Source organism: Culex pipiens, chromosome 1, assembly GCF_016801865.2.
Source record: "Culex pipiens pallens isolate TS chromosome 1, TS_CPP_V2, whole genome shotgun sequence".
In the NCBI taxonomy this organism is placed as follows: Eukaryota; Metazoa; Arthropoda; class Insecta; order Diptera; family Culicidae; genus Culex; species Culex pipiens.
In genome coordinates this window covers 80,085,829-80,101,300 of record NC_068937.1, presented here as the reverse complement: position 1 = coordinate 80,101,300, position 15,472 = coordinate 80,085,829, and the positions used below count along the sequence as shown (strand labels likewise).

The window sequence follows — 15,472 nt, the reverse complement described above, 5'->3', positions numbered from 1 at the left end:
ACCGGGCCATTTGAAGGAGTCTACGGATGCAGTTTGGCCAACAGCAGGGGGGATTACACACTATAACACTGACACATTTACATTAGTTTAATAATTAACTTAAGAATTAAAAATACATTTTGACTGCTAATCAATGCAGCAAAATTAAGTCGCCCAAGAAGGAGCGCCATTAACACTTAAACTACCATCCTCAATATTATCCCGCGAACTACCAAGCTAGCGAAAAAAGGCGAAGTCCAACTTTAAACAGCTGTATCTCGGCTCCCTGTTGACGGATTTTCAAAATTCAAGAAGCAAAAGATGCGGACAGATCTCTAGATTATTTTGCTTTTTGAAAAGTCAAAAACAGAGGCACTTACCCTAAGTTATTCCCAAAACCATGAAAGTACTGGCTTCGCACAGCGTAGAGCATGACTCGGACCGGGTAGTCCCAGGGTCGGCAAACTACTAGGTGATTCAAGGGAGGATCGGTTACAACAGAAAAACACGGAAGGATTTCCACTTTTCATCAACACTTTATTTGGGGTTTTGTTCGTGTGGGTGTGGGTGTGTAAAGTGTGGGTTTTTCAGGGGCTAACATACCGTGATCCGCTCAGCTGATGGTTCGCCTCCGGCGATTGCGGGCCGGCAGAGGAGTTCGTCCAACCTCCACTCTGCGGCGGGAACTGCCCCAAGGGGGGGGGGGGTTTGTTGCTGACGGATGCGGCGGCCCTTTGTTCTTGGCTGCGAGTCTGGTCTTCGGCGCCAGATGCAGCGTGGTTCGCCGGCCTACTTGGGCGGCGTCGGTTCTTCCGGCTTCCGTGCCGGGATGATGGACAACCAGCGGGCGTTGCTGGTTCCGGTGGGCAGGCGTCTTCCCTCATTGGCTGATCGGCAGCCCCAGAGTCCAGTGAAGCGGGCGTGCCGAGAGGGGACCCTCCTTTGCGGTTAAGGCCAGCGGCCTGAGGGTGGTCGTCCTTGACGATGATGGCGCGGGGAGGCTCCAGACGACGGGGGTGGTCCTATTACGGATTAGACGTGGGAAGCTACCAGCACGGGATTTACGCAACCCAGGCCGACCAATCCGAGATGGACGAGCTGCTCGCGGAAACCTCCTGGTTCCGCCGATGGGAAGGGCGATTGACGACCCTTCGCGGGAGCACGACTTGTCCACTCGGACGCCTGTTTGGAAGAGAGCGATTTTCCCCAAATCGACTTCCCTCAATTGTTTTCCCAAGTCCATTTTTCCCACCATTTCCTTTGTGACGTATTCAAATGCGCCCGCAGGAAACTGGTGGACATCAGCCTCGCTTACACTGATACGCTTCGCCCCATCAAAACTGTTGTAGTGTGGTGTAAGTGGTATAAAATGCTGAGGCGAAGCTTCAATTAACCAGAATTGTAACCAACGGTTACAACCAACCAGGCAACTTTTTTTAGCCCTCTATTTTCTAGTTGGTTTGCATGTTGGAGCGAATGTTGAATGACAATCTGTTTAAAATTTTATCATAATGCAAGATACAGTACAATTATAATATCCAATACCATATTGGACCGATCTGGCCACATTGGGACCGGTTCCAGGTTCTCCGGTGGAACCCGAAATATCCCCAATTCCAGAGTATTTTCAAGAATTTTATTAGAGTGGCAATATGGGTATCAAAATTCAGCATTTTCAAAATCAAGCTCATTGATGACGATAAAAACCAATTTGGACATATCTGGCCATTTTGGGACAGGTTCCAGGTTCTCCGGTGGAACCCGGAATATCCCAACTACGGAGTATTTTCAAGAAATTTATTAGAGTGGCAATATGGGTATCAAATTTCAGCATTTTCAAAATCAGGCTCATTGATGACGCTAAAAACCATTTTGGACATATCTGGCCACTTTGGGACCGGTTCCAGGTTCTCTGGTAAAACCCGGAATATCCCAACTACGGAGTATTTTCAAGAAATTTATTAGAGTGGCAATATGGGTATCAAATTTCAGCATTTTCAAAATCAGGCTCATTGATGACGCTGAAAACCATTTTGGACATATCTGGCCACTTTTGGACCGGTTCCAGGTTCTCCGGTGGAACCCGGAATATCCCCAATTCTAGAGTATTTTCATGAATTTTATTGGAGTGGCAATATGGGTATCAAAATTCAGCATTTTCAAAATCAAGCTCATTGATGACGATAAAAACCAATTTGGACATATCTGGCCATTTTGGGACCGGTTCCAGGTTCTCCGGTGGAACCCGGAATATCCCAACTACGGAGTATTTTCAAGAAATTTATTAGAGTGGCAATATGGGTATCAAATTTCAGCATTTTCAAAATCAGGCTCATTGATGACGCTGAAAACCATTTTGGACATATCTGGCTACTTTGGGACCGGTTCCATCCCCAATTCTAGAGTATTTTCATGAATTTTATTGGAGTGGCAATATGGGTATCAAAATTCAGCATTTTCAAAATCAGGCTCATTGATGACGCTGAAAACCAAGGTCATTGATGACGATAAAAACCAATTTGGACATATCTGGCCATTTTGGGACCGGTTCCAGGTTCTCCGGTGAAACCCGGAATATCCCAACTACGGAGTATTTTCAAGAAATTTAATAGAGTGGCAATATTTCAGCATTTTCAAAATCAAGCTCATTGATGACGCTGAAAACAGTTTTGGACATATCTGGTCACTTTGGGACCGGTTCCAGGTTCTCCGGTGGAACCCGGAATATCCCCAATTCTAGAGTATCTTCAAGAATTTTATTGGATTGGCAATATTGGTATCAAAATTCAGCAATTTTAAATCAAACTCATTGATTAAAATCAAGGTCATTGATAACGCTAGAAACTATTTTGGACATATCTGGCCATTTTGGGACCGGTTCCAGGTTCTCCGGTGGAACCCGGAATATCCCAACTACGGAGTATTTTCAAGAAATTTATTAGAGTGGCAATATGGGTATCAAATTTTAGCATTTTCAAAATCAGGCTCATTGATGACGCTGAAAACCATTTTGGACATATCTGGCCACTTTGGGACCGTTTCCAGGTTCTCCGGTGAAACCCGGAATATCCTCAACTTCTGAGTATTTTCAAGAATTTTATTGGATTGGCAATATTGGTATCAAAATTCAGCAATTTTAAATCAAGCTCATTGATTAAAATCAAGGTCATTGATAACGCTAGAAACTATTTTGGACATATCTGGCCATTTTGGAACCGGTTCTAGGTTCTCCGGGGGAACCCGGAACAACCCCAATTACGGAGCTTTTCCTAGATTTTTATTGAATGGCAATATGGGTATCAACATTCTGCATTTTCAAAATAAAGTTTTTTGTTGACACTCGAATTATTTTTTGGAATTATTTGAAAATGCTAAATTTTGTTACCCGTATTTCCACTCCAATAAAATTCTTGAAAATGCACTGTAATTGGGGATATTCCGGGTTCCACCGGAGAACCTAGAACCGGTCCCAAAATGGCCAGATATGTCCAAAATTGGTTTTAGCGTCATCAATGAGCTTGATTTTGAAAATGCTGAAATTTGATACCCATATTGCCAATCCAATAAAATTCTTGAAAATACTCTGGAATTGGGGATGTTCCGGGTTCCACCGGAGAATCTGGAACCGGTCCCAAAATGGCCAGATATGTCCAAAATGAATTTTAGCGTCATCAATGAGCTTGATTATGAAAATGCTGAATTTTGATACCCATATTGCCAATCCAATAAATTTCTTGAAAATACTCCGTAGTTGGGATATTCCTGGTTTCACTGGAGAACCTGGAACCGGTCCCAAAGTGGCGAGATATGTCCAAAATGGTTTTCAGCGTCATCAATAAGCTTGATTTTGAAAATGCGGAAATTTATACCCATATTTCCACTCTAAAAAAATTCTTGAAAATACTCTGGAATTGGGGATGTTCCGGGTTCCACCGGAGAATCTGGAACCGGTCCCAAAGTGGCCAGATATGTCCAAAATGAATTTTAGCGTCATCAATGAGCTTGATTATGAAAATGCTGAATTTTGATACCCATATTGCCACTCTAATAAATATCTTGAAAATACTCCGTAGTTGGGATATTCCTGGTTTCACTGGAGAACCTGGAACCGGTCCCAAAGTGGCCAGATATGTCCAAAATGGTTTTCAGCGTCATCAATAAGCTTGATTTTGAAAATGCTGAAATTTATACCCATATTGCCAATCTAATAAATTTCTTGAAAATACTCCGTAGTTGGGATATTCCGGGTTCCACCGGAGAACCTGGAACCGGTCCAAAAGTGGCCAGATATGTCCAAAATGGTTTTTAGCGTCATCAATGAGCTTGATTTTGAAAATGCTGAATTTTGATACCCATATTGCCAATCTAATAAATTTCTTGAAAATACTCCGTAGTTGGGATATTCCGGGTTCCACCGGAGAACCTGGAACCGGTCCAAAAGTGGCCAGATATGTCCAAAATGGTTGTTAGCGTCATCAATGAGCTTGATTTTGAAAATGCTGAATTTTGATACCCATATTGCCAATCTAATAAATTTCTTGAAAATACTCCGTAGTTGGGATATTCCGGGTTCCACCGGAGAACCTGGAACCGGTCCAAAAGTGGCCAGATATGTCCAAAATGATTTTTAGCGTCATCAATGAGCTTGATTTTGAAAATGCTGAATTTTGATACCCATATTGCCAATCTAATAAATTTCTTGAAAATACTCCGTAGTTGGGATATTCCGGGTTCCACCGTAGAACCTGGAATCGGTCCAAAAGTGGCCAGATATGTCCAAAATGGTTTTCAGCGTCATCAATGAGCTTGATTTTGAGAATGCAATGAGCTTGATTTTGAAAATACAGAGCAGGTAAGGAGTTTTTATTGGGCTTGTAGAGCTCGATGCGTCTCTGGCGTCAACCCGCTGAACCACTTCCGCCAGTGGAAGTGAACAACTGTCCCACTCCGATGCTTCAAACAGCGGTCGTCGATCTGGGCGACGGCAGCAATCGACCTGTGCCGTGTCGCATCCCTTTGGATAGCGGATCACAGATAAACTTTATTTCTACCTCGATGACTGATCGTTTTAAACTAAAAAGAGTTCCCGCAAACGTCCCGATCTGCGGCATCGGAGGTCAGACGACGAATACCAGGGAGTCGACAACCGTTCAGCTCCAGTCCCGATACAGCGGATTCACGGTGGACGTGGAGTGCCTGGTCGTCCCGAAGGTAACTTGAAAGATTCCGTCGTCACCGGTCAATACCACCGATTGGCCGATTCCAAATGGATTTCAGCTGGCTGACCCTAAGTTCCACATCCCAGATCGCATTGACATGCTCGTCGGTGCCGCCCTGTACTTCCGCTTACTGAAACGAGGTTTCGTTCCCATGTGGGACAATTACCCGGAACTGCGAGAGACTCACCTGGGTTGGGTATCGTCGGAGGAGCTGGAGAATCTGTCACTGGTCAGCAGTTTGCGCCCACTGCGGTGCTGCAGTTTGCGCGCAACGGCACCCGTTGCTGCGATCGAGAAGGCGAAGAAAGCGCGCGAAAAGAGGAACGACAACCAGTCTTTTTTCACCAGTTAGAACGGAAACATCTCGCACTTTAATTCTAATAAATTAAGTTTAGTTAGTGTAAAGAAGTGCTTCTTTCCTTCACCCACGGGCGCGTCCACCAGTCTACAGTCCACCGAAAGTGTCCACCGTTGCTTTCAGCTCCGGCACACCAAGATTTGGTTGAAGCCATTTTCGCCGTTTTCGTGGGGCCAAGTCTGGCCCGAACACTCATTGCAAACTGATTGAAAAGTTTTAACTTTAAATTCGACTTTATAATTTCATTAATTTGTCGTTCTCGTGTAACCGTGTACGCCTAAGTCCAAAAAGTAAACAAAAGTTTAGGTGATTCCGGTGGTTAGTCAGTGGTGGTCCACGACGATCAAAACCGAACGCGGCCGCAGCCAGGAGTTGGACGCGGAAACCTTTGAAGGAGGAAGGTTGGGGAATTAGGGGAAAAATGGTTTTCAAAAAGGTAAGGCCAGCTTCCTGCAGGACCTACAGTTGTTTCACGATCAAAATGGGTAAGAAAGAAGCTTGGGTGTTTGGTGGAGTTTGTGATTGATTTTGCTTGTTTTTGTAGGACGCCGATTTGCACCGGTTGTATTCGGTGGTGGTGGTCTGGGGTGGGTAGACGAGATTGAAGTTGAAGCAGATTTAATTTTTTTTTTGAACAAGTACGATGAAGTTAATTTTAACGGTGAGGAAAAGGATCCGAAAAGGGAAACGACGAGAAGCGGCATAATCGGTGGTGGTCAGCGCGGATGTTGCACTCGGTGCCGGCGGTTTACGACCATCAGCAGCATTATGTGCCGGAAGTGATGTCCTGAGGGTCCGCAGTCCATTTATCGCTGCGGGACATGTTTGACGTGTATTACCTAACATCCGTTAGAACAGTTTGCACCAGTTCTGGAAGGACCGTCTGTACGCAAGCCGCAAGTCCTGGAGCTGTCGTACTAGGAGTACTTCCAGAAGTTGGAGCGGGATCCGACGAACCTGATCAAGAACAACTACCTGGAATACCGAAGAAGTCACCGGTGAATATTGAGAATGTGTTCAGTGTCTAGCCAATTTCATTTCGATTCAAACTGTTTCAGTAACCCGAGCATGGGTAAATAACAAGGGAAATGCGTAATAATACCTTTCTCTGGTATCAATACCAAATTTTGGTATTCCTGGGCCCTTTAAAATTTGTCTTGAGGATTATGCAAGAGCAAAATGTGGTATCATACCAATTTAAGGTATTGTTTTGATATTGCTAAATTGCAGAATTTGTCAATGGTCGAACACCACATATTGGTATTCTTTTGGTATTACAATGTTTTATCAAATTCCTCTGAAACTATGGAAAAATTTTGACCAATTTTGACAAAATAATTAATTTTGCGCTAAAATGATGTCTCAAAGCGAATGCTTTAATTGAAAACCGGAAATTTCATACTTGATTTTAAACATTTTTGATATACCCCCTACAGAAATGACTTGAAATTGTAGAAAATTTTCTAAGTCAGGATGGCACATTTTGGTATTATTTTGGTGTTAAAGTGTTTTATCAAATTCCTCTGAAACTATGGGAAAATTTTGACCAATTTTGACAAAATAATTAATTTTGCGCTAAAATGATGTCTCAAAGCGAATGCTTTCATTGAAAACCGGAAATTTCAAACTTGATTTTAAACATTTTGATATACCCCCTACAGAAATGACTTGAAATTGTGGAAAATTTTCTAAGTCAGGATGGCACATTTTGGTATTATTTTGGTATTAAAGTGTTTTATCAAATTCCTCTGAAACTATGGGAAAATTTTGACCAATTTTGACAAAATAATTAATTTTGCGCTAAAATGATGTCTCTAAGCGAATGCTTTCATTGAAAACCGGAAATTTCAAACTTGATTTTAAACATTTTTGATATACCCCCTACAGAAATGACTTGAAATTGTGGAAAATTTTCTAAGTCAGGATGGCACATTTTGGTATTATTTTGGTATTAAAGTGTTTTATCAAATTCCTCTGAAACTATGGGAAAGTTTTGACCAATTTTGACAAAATAATTAATTTTGCGCTAAAATGATGTCTCTAAGCGAATGCTTTCATTGAAAACCGGAAATTTCAAACTTGATTTTAAACATTTTTGATATACCCCCTACAGAAATTACTTGAAATTGTGAAAAATTTTCTAAGTCAGGATGGCACATTTTGGTATTATTTTGGTATTGAAAGGTTTCTAATCTAATCTAATCTAATCGAACACAAGCGCAGCCAGTCCGAAGAAAGCATCCTGGAAGAACTTGTGGTAAGATTACGCCTCAAGTCCTTTCTTGTCAAAATTAATGATTACAGTACATCCGAGTTACCCCGAAAATGTATAGCAAAAATTAAAGCGGCCAGGCCTACTGCGTTGCATTAACCGCAGAGACAGATTCTGTGAACGGATCACATTTCACAGAATCATCAGGGGAGGAAGGATGCGTGGACATACCGTACCAAACGCTCCGATTCAGTTGTGGTGTGGTGTGTAAGTGTAAATTTGGCAAATAATAATATTTAGGGAAGGGGGGGGGGAGGGGAAGGGGAGGAAATGAGGACAGGAGAAAGGGAAGGTGGGAAAGGGAATGATTATATTATCCTTTGTTTAATGGATATATCATTTGATCAATAGAATATTATGTAAAATAAGGGAAAAAACATCAATCAAATAATGATAGATAAAATGGATAGATCTCACCAAATCAAGATTCAACAGCTCCAGCAGGGTGCCACTTGAATCGTAATTCTTCTAAGACTTCTGGACTTGAAAAGGACCAGCAGAAATCCTGGTACTGCTCGACCGGCAGCAAAGGCATCTAACGCCGCAAGTTGGTACTGATCACCACACGATGCATTTAGTCTGCTACTGCTGGCCAGTTTGGTAAATTGGAATAGGAGCATGATGACCACTCCATAAAGTGCTCCAGCTGTTGCTGATCCTGCCTTCTTGTTCGTGTGATCGTCACCCCCATGAAGAGCATCAAGCCGACGAGAAGTTGAAATCTGGGTTTTGATATTCCACTGACACTACCTCAACCGCTACCACCATTAAATTTGTACAGGAACTCCGGTTAAAAAATTGAAATCGAAGGTTTAAAAAAAAAATCAAATTCCAAAAATATGACAGCGGAAAAAAATACGTCTATTCACATATTTTGGTATTGAAAGGTTTCATCAATTTTCTCTGAAACTATGGGATTTTTTTACAAATTTGGACAAGATAATAAATTTTGCGCTAAAATGACTTGAAAAAAAATTTTAAAGCTGGTTTTAACATTTTTTGATATACCCATTAAGATATTTTTTTAAATTGTTGAAATTTCTCCAAGTCGGGATAACCAAATACTTTGAAAAACGAGTCAATCGAAAGATTATTGAATTTTGGTGAATTTCAATCCAGTTTCATTTTAATAACACTTATTTTTCAATCTTGTTATTTTCCAGAAGCTTCAAGAACTGCAAGCACAGGCCGTTCATCAATGACAAATGCATTCGGTGTGGTGAAGAATATCACTAAGAACAACATGGAATCATCAGGTGAGTAGATTTGGCTGTTGCATATGGATCATTACCGTTTTTTCACTAACTGCAACTGCTGCACTAAAAATGGTATGAAAATACCAAATTTTGGTATTACTTGTGCAAATATCAGCGACCAAAATGTGCTCTTGGTTGCCTAGTAATAGATGGTAAAATACCATGAAATCATACCAAAATCATGTATGTGAAAGACCACAGGAATACCAAAAGATGATTTTCCAAGGGCGCGGGAATACCTAAAATTAAAACCATGACAATACCAAGTTTTGGTATTCAAGCAATGTTCAAAAATCCAGAAGACCTCAACTTGGTATTGAAATGGTTTTATTTTGAGATATTATTTTACCCTTGTAATAACATGGTTTGGTATTGTTGTGCCCTTCCACATACAAGACTTTGGTATGATTTCATGGTATTTTACCATCTATTACTGGGCAACCAAGGGCATATTTTGGTCCCTGTTATTTGCCCAAGTAATACCAAAATTTGGTATTCCCGTGTTATTTACCCCTGCTCGGGAACTCCCGCCCGCAAACGCTCCTCTCGTGACGGCGCAGCTTCGGGCGGATGACTGGGGTCTTCGGACGTGAGCGGTAGCGTAACCCGAGCATGGGTAAATAACAAGGGAAATGCGTAATAACACCTTTCTCTGGTATCAATACCAAATTTTGGTATTCCTGGACCCTTTAAAATTTGTCTTAAGGATTATGCAAGAGCAAAATGTGGTATCATACCAATTTAAGGTATTGTTTTGATATTGCAAAATTGCAGAATTTGTCAATGGTCGAACACCACATTTTGGTATTCTTTTGGTATTACAGTATTTTATCAAATTCCTCTGAAACTATGGGAAAATTTTGACCAATTTTGACAAAATAATTAATTTAGCGCTAAAATGATGTCTCAAAGCGAATGCTTTCATTAAAAACCGGGAATTTCAAACTTGATTTTAAACATTTTTGATATACCCCCTACAGAAATGACTTGAAATTGTGGAAAATTTTCTAAGTCAGGATGGCACATTTTGGTATTTTTTTGGTATTAAAGTGGGATATGGGAAAATTTTGACCAATTTTGACAAAATAATTAATTTTCCGCTAAAATGTTTTGACACCTAAAAATGTTATTTAAAGCTGATTTATTTTTTTTGTGATATACCCACTAATATTTTTTTTCAAAAACTTTGAAATTTCTCTAAGTTGGGATAACCAAATACTTTGAAAAACGAGTCAATCAACAGATTATTGAATTTTGGTGAATTTCAATCCAGTTTCATTTCAATAATACTTATTTTTCAATCTTGTTATTTTTCAGAAGCTTCAAGAACTTCAAGCACAGGCCGTTCATCAATGACAAATGCATTCGGTGTGGTGAAGAATATCACTAAGAACAACATGGAATCATCAGGTGAGTAGATTTGGCTGTTGCATATGGATCATTTCCGTTTTTCCACTAACTGCAACTGCTGCACTAAAAATGGTATGAAAATACCAAATTTTGGTATTTCTTGTGCAAATAGCAGCGACCAAAATGAGCTCTTGGTTGCCCAGTCATAGATGTTAAAATACCATGAAATCATACCAAAATCATGTATGTGGAAGACTACAGGAATACCAAAATCTGATTTTCCAAGGGCGCGGGAATACCTAAAATTAAAACCATGGCAATACCAAGTTTTGGTATTCAAGCAATGTTCAAAAATCCAGAAGACCTCAACTTGGTATTGAAATGGTTTTATTTTGAGGTATTATTTTACCCTTGGAATAACATGGTTTGGTATTGTTGTGCCCTTCCACATACTAGACTTTGGTATGATTTCATGGTATTTTACCATCTATTACTGGGCAACCAAGGGCACATTTTGGTCGCTGTTATTTGCCCAAGTAATACCAAAATTTGGTATTCCCGTGTTATTTACCCCTGCTCGGGAAGACCGTAAGAATCGGTACAGCTTGGACGCGGAAGTTTTTCAACCATAAGCAGAAGCGTTAAATGCAAAAAAACGAAACCATACCATGTTTTAATATTAAAATACTGAGATAATGCATGGTAGTATCAAAAACTTTCCAACTTTCAAATTAAAAAGTTCGAACTTTCAACGAATATTCACCAACGCGAACCTTTAATCCAACGAACGATCTTTTTAAATTTACAGCATTTTTTTTGTGTGTAAGCGTGAAAATTTGTCTTAACTTTTCCGCAAAAAGTTTGCCAAACATGTGTAATGATCAAACAAACTACACTCAACCCCCGGTGGTTGGTCACTTTTTTGTGTGTATCCCGTTGGTTGGTCAAAGTCCAAGGATCTGACACGCATGCGGTTTCCTGAAGTCCTCGCCAGAGGCGCTGTCAATATTGTTTACGCGTGGTTTTTGAAAAGGTCGTATGAAATAAATACATAAATTTTGTTCCCAAATAATGTTTTTTTATCTTTTGCGTATATTTGCGAGATAATTTCAATTATTAATTATTATTTTTTTCAATTTTCTACATTATACAAAAAAACTAAACTAAAAATCTTAATATCTTCAGTTACCTTGAAATAAAATTAAATTAGTTTGAATCTTCCTGATCGTTGGTTTAAAATGAATGGAATACTTATTAAATTTCAGTCAAACAAACTTTAAACTAGCTGTCACTGAACACCACAGTGCTGATATGCCAACATTAGGTGCTTGACGGAATTAAATGCAGTTCCCCTAATTGTCCCCTGAGATTAAATATATATAAAAACTAGTATTAAACTTACAAAAGTTTTTAATTTGTTATTTATTTTCGATGCGCATACGACATTTTCAAAAGCAACGCGCCAAAAACTTGGTTTGATTTTGACTTCACTCGCTTTATATGTGGATGACAGTCGTGATGTAGCCGTGTCAAAGTCAAACTAAAAAGTGACGAACTATCACTTTTTACACGGCGCTCACGCACGCTATCAAAACAAACGTTTGGTAGTGTGTGTGAACTCCGTATAAAAGGGGTGTCAAACTAAAACGTGAACCCGTTCGTTTGACAACAGTTGGTGTCAAACCATCGGGGTTTGAATGTATTTGTTTCATTGCGGAGCGTTTTCGTTTTGTATCTTATCGTTTGTTTGTGATAATCTATATGTCCTTGAGCAATTTTCTACCAAAACCGGAAATGGATTTTATTTGTATTTTTTTATTTGGCTCAAACTTTGTGGAGGCCTTCCCTATGACCAAAGAAGCTATTTTGTGTCATTGGTTCACCCATACAAGTCTCCATACAATTTTGGCTGCTGTCCATACAAAAATGGTATCCCGGGCAGACGGTAATAACAAAATTCATGCCATTTCAATAACAAATACTGTTAAAATAACAAAAAATGGTATGGAATATTCTTGCAAAATCCATTTTTGCATAAGAGCTTAATAACAGTTTATGTAATCATAACCAAATTTGTTATTGGTTTGATATTAGTTGAAAGTCAAAACAACTTGGGAATAACATTTTCTGTTATGGAAGAATAACTCCAGCTGTTATTGGGATGATCGGATTAGTTGTTAAAATAACAAAAAAGAATAACAAAGATTTGTTCGAAGAATAACGCAAAATGTTATTAGTCTGTTATTACAATAACAATCCAATAACAAAAAAATCATAACTGCGAATAACAAATCTTGTTATTAATAACATAAAATGTTATTGGCCTAGTATTTTCAAATAACAAAAAATGTTATTCCCACGTTATTTCCGTCTGCTCGGGATGTAAATATTCAAACAGCTGTAATTTTGGAGCGAATTTTCTGATCAATTTGGTGTCTTCGGCAAAGTTGTAAGTATTGTTGAGGACTATTGAGAAAAAATAGGTACACGGAAAAAATTGCAGATTTTTTAATCAATTTCTTTCACTGAAACTCAATTTCCCAAAATACGTATTTTTTTATTTTTGAGATTTTTTGATATGTTTTAGGGGACAAAAATCCGCAACTTTTGAGCCATAGAAAAACATGGTCAAAAAATCTGCCGCCGAGTTATGATTTTTTGAAAAAATAGTTATTTTTGGAAAAAATCAAAATTTCATGCAAAAACAAATTTGACGATATTTTTTCAATGCAAAATTGGATTTGCAATCGAAAAGTACTTGACAGATTTTTTGATAAAGGGCTCCGTTTTCATGATATAGTGACCGAAAGTTTGATTTGAGCGAAATATTTGCAGTTTTTCGATTTTTAAAGGTTGTGACGATGAGTGACCATTTCTAAAAAATATTGTTTTGAAAAGTTCAGAAAATTTACTATAAAATTGTCTAAGAGACATTGAAGATTGGACCTCGGGTTGCTGAGATAGAACCGCTTTAAGCAAAAGAAACACGAAAATTGAAGTTTTCTAAATCTCCCCGAGCAGACGGAAACAACGTGGGAATAACATTTTTTGATATTTGAAAATACTAAGCCAATAACGTTAATAGTTATTTATAACAAGATTTGTTATTCGTCGTTATGATTTTTTTTTTGTTATTGGATTGTTATTGTAATAACAGACTAATAACATTTCCAGTTATTTTTCGAACAAATCATTGTTATTATTTTTTGTTATTTTAACAACTAATCCGATCATCCCAATAACAGTTGGAGTTATTCTTCCATAACAAAAAATTTTATTCCAAACCCGAACAGACGGTACTAACTAAATTCATGCCATTTCAATAACAAATACTGTTAAAATAACAGAAAGTGTTATGGAATATTATTGCAAAATCCATTTTTGCATAAGAGTTCAATAACAGTTTATGTTATCATAACAAAATTTGTTATCGGTCTGATATTGATTGAAAGCCAGAACAACTTGGGAATAACATCTTTTGTTATGGAAGAATACCTCAAACTGTTATTGGGATGCTCGGATTAGTTGTTAATATAATTAAAAATAATAACAAAGATTTGTTCGAAGAATAACTTAAAATGTTATTACTCTGTTATTACAATAACAATCCAATAACAAAAAAATCATAACGGCGAATAACAAATTTTGTTATAAATAACATAAAATGTTATTGGCCTAGTATTTTCAAATATCAAAAAATGATATTCCCAAGTTATTTTCGTCTGCTCGGGAAGTTTTTTTTGGCTTTCAACCAATATCAGACCAATAACAAATTTTATTATAATAACATAAACTGTTATTCAACTCTTATGCAAAAATTGATTTTGCAAGAATATCCCATAACACTTTTTGTTATTTTAACAGTATTTGTTATTGGAATGGCATGAATTTAGTTATTACCGTCTGATCGGGTCACCAAAACAACCCACAATTTTCTAATGTCGATATCTCAGCAACTAATGGTCCGATTTTCAATGTTAAATCATGAAACATTCGTGAAATTTTTCGATCTTTTCGAAAAAAATATTTTGAATTTTTTTAATCAAGACTAACATTTTAAAAGGGCCAAACATTGAATATTACGCTCATTTAAAGTGCTAGTCTTGATTTAAAAATTTTCAAAATATTTTTTCGAAAGGATCGGAAAATTTCAATCGGAATGTTTCATGTTTTTACATTGAAAATCGGACCATTAGTTGCTGAGATATCGACATTAGAAAATGGTGGGTTGTTTTGGTGAGACTTAGAAAACTTCAATTTTCCTGTTTCTTTTTCTTAAAGCGGTTCTATCTCCGCAATCCAAGGTCCAATCTTCAATGTCTCTTGGACAATTTTATAGCAAATTTTCAGAACTTTTCAGATTAATTTTTTTTAGAAATGGTCACTCACTCACTCATGGTCACTATTTTTAAAAAATCGAAAAACTGCAAATATTTCGCTAAAATCAAACTTTCGGTGGCTATATCTTGAAAACGGAGTCCTTTACAAAAAAATCGGTTAAGTAGTTTTCAATTGCAAATTCAATTTTGCATTAAAAAATAACGTCAAATTAGTTTTTGCATGAAACTTCGATTTTTTCCTCAAATCAAATATGGCTCAAAAGTAGCAGATTTTGTCCCCTAAAACTTATCAAAAAGTCTCTAAAATCAAAAAAATACGTATTTTGAGAAATTGAGTTTCAGTGAAAAAAAAGTTGATTAAAAAATCTGCAATTTTTTTCCGTGTACCTATTTTTTCTCAATAGTCCTCAACAATACCTACAACTTTGCCGAAGACATCAAATTGATCAGAAAATTCACTCAAAAGTTACAGCTGTTTGAATATTTACATACCATTTTTGTATGGAGACTTGTATGGGAGAACCAATGACGCAAAATAGCTTCTTTGGTCATAGGGAAGGCAAATAAAAAAATACATAAAATAAAAATGATCGAATTTCGTAGAGAGTTGCTGCCTTTTAGGTAGAAAATACAATTTATTTTATTATTCTAGAAAATGAAGTCTGTTAACAACGATCATCAAAGAATCAAACGTAACA

The 15,472-nt window shown here is 37.9% G+C and overlaps 1 protein-coding gene across 1 annotated transcript in view; it reads left to right on the top strand.

Moving 5' to 3' along the window:
- Positions 1-4,863: 4,863 nt before the first annotated feature.
- LOC120429982 (uncharacterized) overlaps positions 4,864-15,472 on the top strand; it is a 28,462-nt gene continuing 17,853 nt past the window's right edge. Inside the window, 1 exon segment of the mRNA XM_052705985.1 lies at positions 4,864-5,190. Within this exon segment, the coding sequence (XP_052561945.1) occupies positions 4,864-5,190 (327 nt within the window).